Below are 6,026 nucleotides of genomic sequence, written 5' to 3'. Positions count from 1 at the left end.
TGTGTTTCGGAAACAGCTGTCAGAATTGTGATAAAAACTTGTATATTTAGATAGTGGAAATTACCGCTTATATATGTTGGGTATTTAAACCAAACATTTAACCATTCTCACAGCAGCTTGTCAGAGGTTTTATTATAATTTCAACTTTACGAAACTTATAATTTTCATTATTTTAGTAAGTCCTTTAGTAATAATGATCAAAAATATAGTTTTACTTTGCGTGGCTATTTTAAACGCTCACGGTAAGTTATATTTTTTTACATTTCAGTGAATAAATTAGTTTTACTATTTACCAAATATTTTTTAATAAGTTTTATGAATATTTTGTGTCTTTTGTTCTCCAGGAGCGCCATATGATGGAAATGACTGGAATGGTAAATGGTTTCCTCATTCACCTAGCGAGCCGGATTTGAATCCCAAAGTTTTAATTTCAGGAAAAAGCAACAACATACATGACAGTCGTCATGGTGTTGTAATGGGAGTAAAAAACCCATCTTGCGATGATGCCAAGGTAAAACTGTGTTAATATAATAAGTCAACGTTGAAAACTTACAATATGCTAAATTTTTAGTATAAATTAGAAACTGACTGGTACATGAATCCTGAAAATTACACCTGCTATGAGGATAGACACTTGTATATACCAAAAAATACCATTCATCCAATACACAGCATGGAACATATACCTGAAGAATATGTGGTAAGTTCAAAAATATACTTTTAAAGTTCTTGAACTATATGTCAAGTTTTTAGGCACTTCATAGATGCATGAATGAATCGATAGAATATAATGAAGCGATTCCAACATTGTAAGTAATCTTTTAATATCATTAAGTCTTTATTTAACTCAGCCTTTTTTTCTCACGATATTAATGTTTTTAAAAATATTACTCGACTATAAGTTCTTATAACATTTTATTTAAAACAGTACAAGTTTTATTACACTGAAGTTATATCTGTGAAATACCTATCGAGACCTTGAATTTAATAGTCAGCTTTTATTAGCATTTTCAAACTGTTTGTGTGTGAACAGTTACCATTAAATTTTACATTTGAGTGAGTGTAAAAATAATTACACTGTATTAAAATACATAGGTTTATTTTTATTTTGGTGTTAAATAGAAGCAATGCTAGAAACTTTGTTATTTAGTTTTTAATTTAAATAATAAAAAATTAATCGATGTTGCAATCTTTAACAGTCAGTTAACTCATAAATAAAAAAGTAAGGGTAATATATGTAATAGAAATTTTAAATTTTCTGAGAAATAACAAATTTCCACTGAAACTTTATTTTATGCTGGAAAAATAACTTATGAGATGTATTCTTTTCTTTGAAATACAATTGTGAATCAATTGAATTGATCCAATATCTAAAATTCCCTGTGACGTGAATTCTGTGAATTTTTATTTCTTTTACATCTTCAGATATATTAAATAAATATATATTTTATATTATACCCTTTGTCTTGGAAATGACACATTTTCAAACAAATGTCATATTTTTTATGACATTTATCACCGTTTAAATTTTAGCGGAAATCATCGTCCGCTTTGGGGGGCTTACGGCGAATACACTTTCTTACCCAAACAGCGTTGGTTGCACAATTTGGAGCATGGAGCGGTGGTGATGCTATACCACCCCTGTGCGGAGAAGAACGAAGTCAAAGCCCTGAAAAGTTTGGTTAAATCCTGTTTATACAGACATATCATCACGCCCTATGACCAATTGACCCCAGAAAGGGTAAGACGATAGTACAAAATACAAAATCAGATAGTGTTGTTCCGAAAGTTCTCCGAGTTTCCTGAAACTTCCTTCCAGTTCTTTGTGATCTTGTTATCCTTTTAGAATTCCATTTCTTTTTTCCTTAATACTCCCTCATCCTCCTCTGAATCGTAACTTTATTATTTTTACAATCACGCATTTTCTAGCCTCTCGCTCTGCTCACCTGGGGCCACCGCTTAGAGATGTCAAAAGTCTCCCCTGAGGTGGTGGTTAGTTTCATCAAGGAGCACGCTCTTAACGGCCCTGAACAACTTTATAGGAACGGTCACTACATGCTGATGCTCAAAGAGGAGGCCAAAGTCGTTTCTACCGTCGACGATTCCGACCTATGTCCAACCCATTCGAGTATACATATGAAATAATGCCAATCCGTAGACATAACAGTATTCTAATCATCTAAGTTCATAACCATTCCTATTTGGCGTGTTTGGAATCTCAACCAGGGGAACAGTATTTGAGGAAGAGGGGACGACTGCTATTTACACATTCTTTCCGGACTGATCTGAACAAAACCAACCTCTTCTTTACACAGTACTTACTTGTGCAATTATAATCTGTGCCATTTTACTCGTAGAAATTTAATATACTACATCGGTGTACTAGAATTATAAGCACTGGTCTACTTGTGATTATTTGTATATTTCGGAGTTTAATCCGTGGCCTATTTTTAAATTTTTTGAAGTATATTTGAACGTAAAGCGTTAAGTGATTTGTTTTAAAGCACAAAAACGAAATACTTACACTAAGAATTAACTGTTTTAATTTTGAATACATTTTTGTAACATGTACACATTTAAATTAATATATTATTGTTGAAACGGGAGCAAGAGGTTTGCAATTTTTATTTACCTGATCCTTTTCCCCTTTGAAATAGAAGTAACAGCACTAACAGCAGGATTGCTTCGAAGATTAAAGGTACTATTGAAGGGTTTTAGGTTTTAGGGAAGTAACCTTACTAAATTTAGCAGTTGAATCTGCATTGTTTCGACCAAAATAGTTCATTACGGGTACTCAAAACAAATATATGGGTTAAAACATTAAATTTTTCTTAAAGTTACCAATGCAGTACAAATTTGCTTGATACTATTAGGTACTTTAATAAATGATATAACAATTTTACGTTTTGGTAAACCAATTATATTTTGTTTGGCCTTCTTAAGAAAAAATATTTACTACTGTAAACAAATTTGTCATAAAAAGCCTACAAAAAAATCAAACAAAAATATAATACTAATAAATATTCTAGTAAGAAAATTAACAAAATTTTTAAACATTCTCTAAAAAAAGAAAACATTCTAATAAATTTAGTCATCTTTTCACTGACTAACAGCTACCACTTAAAATTCAAGAAATAAGACCTTTATCACATCTCACTGTGGGCTGTTGTAAGCGTCGTATTTTGCTCGCAATTTGGAATAGACGTTCGTTAGGTGAAAATTCACTATTAATTAAACATAAAGTTTCATTGAAATGCCTGGAAATTATAAATGAAATATTGTATTTCAATCAACGGTGGCGCGGCAGAAAAGGACTCTGCAATCGTCTTAGTCCTTAGCCTGCATACAGATGGCAATACCAAAACGACTGTTTAAGTATAAATCTAGACTCTAGAGTCTAGACTTTCAGTCCAGTTTCTTAAAACGCAAAATTTGAAATGATGAAAAACTAACCGGTGATTTCGGAAATAAGTCTGTGGAGTTTCAACTTCAATTGTCAAAGAGAGTTACTTGGCATTGCAGGGATCTTTTTACAGATTTGGATAAATCAACAATCAGCCAATAAAATTTTTGTGGCTCTTAATTTTCTTGTTCACGGTAATCACGGTTAAAGGTTAAAAAAAGACATGACAAAGCTTGGTCTCATTTTTGGTTAGCGGAATGAAGTTGAAAATTAGCATTTGAAATTGCATAAATTCGCATATATATATTTGGATTAAATGTACCTAGTCAAACGAATAGATTCAGCCTTGCTTTAATAATGCAGTACAGTACCTACTGACTGTTGAAAAATTGGAGCAAAGTAATTCAATTTCGTCGCTGTTGACGAGCAAAGGTGAAAATGAGAATAATTTGAAATATTGCACAAATTCGCAATTATGTATTTAAATTAAACCTAGTTAAACAAATAATTAAGGCATTCCATAATATTATACTTCCAATTTCCAATTATTGAAAAATTAGAGTAGAATAACTTACTTTTGTACCTAAATGATTTGCTGCTGACGAGCTCGTGATTTATGAAAAAACTCAAGGACCACAAAATTTTTGTTTTCAAATGTTTGACATGCGAATGTGGAAAAGGAGACGTTACTCTTATGATTTTTTTTTTGTTTTGGTGACAAAAGCTTTTCCAATATGGCTGTACAGGAATATTCACATAACATTCTATCTAGAAAAAACGGCGAAGCTAAGAAAATGAATCTTGCATTTCCGATATGCAAAGGAAGCTATTTTTGAAATGAAATGAAACAAATGCAATTCAAAGAAATTTTTTTTTTGAAATGAAATGAAACAAATGCAATTCAAAGAAATTTTTTTTTTGAAATGAAATGAAACAAATGCAATTCAAAGAAATTTTTTTTTTGAAATGAAATGAAACACCCTGTATATGATCGTTTTTTTGGATTCCTGTCCTTTTTACAATTACAGTGACATTTTACATAGTATTTTCTGACTCTAAACAATAGATAAAGTTGTGGAGACAGTGTATATTTACGCCCTTCCTCTATTAAATTTACTAAACAGACCTTTGAGACAAAAAAGTGCTATACCTACCTACTATAGAAAGTTTGTATAAATAAATAAACCCATTGTGTTACAGACAAAAAACTTTTTGGTTAAGTTTTTTATGTAGATATAATTTTATAACCTAAAAGATGTCCGCTTAACGAAGTTAGCTCATGTTCAAGGTTATTGGCTTTTTGAGCGACAAGGCCTCACGTTGGGCGCCATGTCGCGGAATAGCTCCCGTCACGAGCCTCGTCGTTCTCTGGGATTTAGGTTGACGACATCATTCTTGGTCAATATTGATTAATACGATTGAAGCTGTTTGTGGCTGGTTGGAGCGGCTTTGGGATTTTGGAAAGATATGTAAAATTTCCAATTTCCGAGCCGCGTCGTCGCGCTGGGGCTTCGGGTCCTTTGGACATCGTCCTTGACATGGTCCTTGACCCTGATTACGGATGATTTGACATTTGTTGGCATGGAAAGTGTGGTGAATTTTCAAAACTCGAGACTAGTAATACTACATATCAACCTGAGAAGTTCGAGAGAGGGATTTAACATTCAAAAATAACCTTAAAAAATAAATCAATCACATATCCGAACATAAATTTCTCGCTGTTTCAGAATCCGGGGACAAAAAAATTGTATTACCATATAAAACGTATGGGTATGGTGGTTCCGTCTATCACACTTTGATTTTTTTTAATCGTGGGGCTGAGTAATTTATCTGACTTAAAGGACTACTACTACTACTATAGTACGATCGTATTCGATGCAAAGTAATAAATCATTGCCTGTCAAGGGAATCAGTGCAACACATTTTATAGGGGGTTTTGGAAATTAAATAATTTTTTTATGCATTATGGATTAACAGTTATATATTTATGAAGGACAAAATGAAAAACAAAGGCATCTCCTTCGCACATTGGGCGGCAGGGCAACAATACATTTATTACTCCCTAGTCCCTTCATTCTCCCTCATATGACTTGTGTCTTGTGTTTTTTGCGGCGGCGCGCGTGCCGGCCTGGCGTGGTCAGTTTCGTTTCGGTTGTATTGGTGCTGCGTGTTTCTCGCTCGCGATATTTGTGAGGTTATAACTGTTACAAGTGCAATTATATTTCTTTCGGGCTATATGTGTGTTTCGCGCTATTATTTGAGAATTTGTGAGTGAAATCATATTTCTTGTGCTCCGTAACAAAAGTGTTTTTAGTGTTTTATTTGTGTGCTGTGTGTGTGTTTCGGGTTGTTGTTTGTGAATCGTGTAGTGGAGTGAAGTTTTTTGTATTATTATTGCTCTGTTATCGTTATATGGAGAAATTGAGGCGGTGCCTGGATGTTCGCGAGTCGGATGTACTACTGTGGGTACAAAAAAATCTATATTAAGTTACAGAGAAAAAACGATAGAAAAGGATCATCCCATGAAACTGAAGACTGGTTTGGTGGAAATGTGTTCTAGATATACTGGAGTAAGCGAATTATCTGTTTTCAAAATTTTAAGAGAGAAGAAAAATAAAGGAGA

The 6,026-nt window shown here is 33.0% G+C and overlaps 1 protein-coding gene across 1 annotated transcript; it reads left to right on the top strand.

Moving 5' to 3' along the window:
- Window positions 1-2,606, top strand: LOC108904036. Its single transcript, XM_018706407.1, has 6 exons — window positions 1-242; window positions 345-511; window positions 572-700; window positions 754-809; window positions 1,534-1,741; window positions 1,930-2,606. The coding sequence occupies exons 1-6, from the start codon at window positions 194-196 to the stop codon at window positions 2,143-2,145; spliced, it is 825 nt and encodes a 274-aa protein (XP_018561923.1). The 5' UTR covers window positions 1-193; the 3' UTR covers window positions 2,146-2,606.
- The last annotated feature ends 3,420 nt before the right edge of the window (window positions 2,607-6,026 follow it).

Source organism: Anoplophora glabripennis, unplaced genomic scaffold (assembly GCF_000390285.2).
Source record: "Anoplophora glabripennis isolate ALB-LARVAE unplaced genomic scaffold, Agla_2.0 scaffold14, whole genome shotgun sequence".
NCBI lineage: Eukaryota > Metazoa > Arthropoda > Insecta > Coleoptera > Cerambycidae > Anoplophora > Anoplophora glabripennis.
Note: the sequence above shows the minus strand (reverse complement) of the source record. Positions and strands in the feature narration are given on the sequence as shown.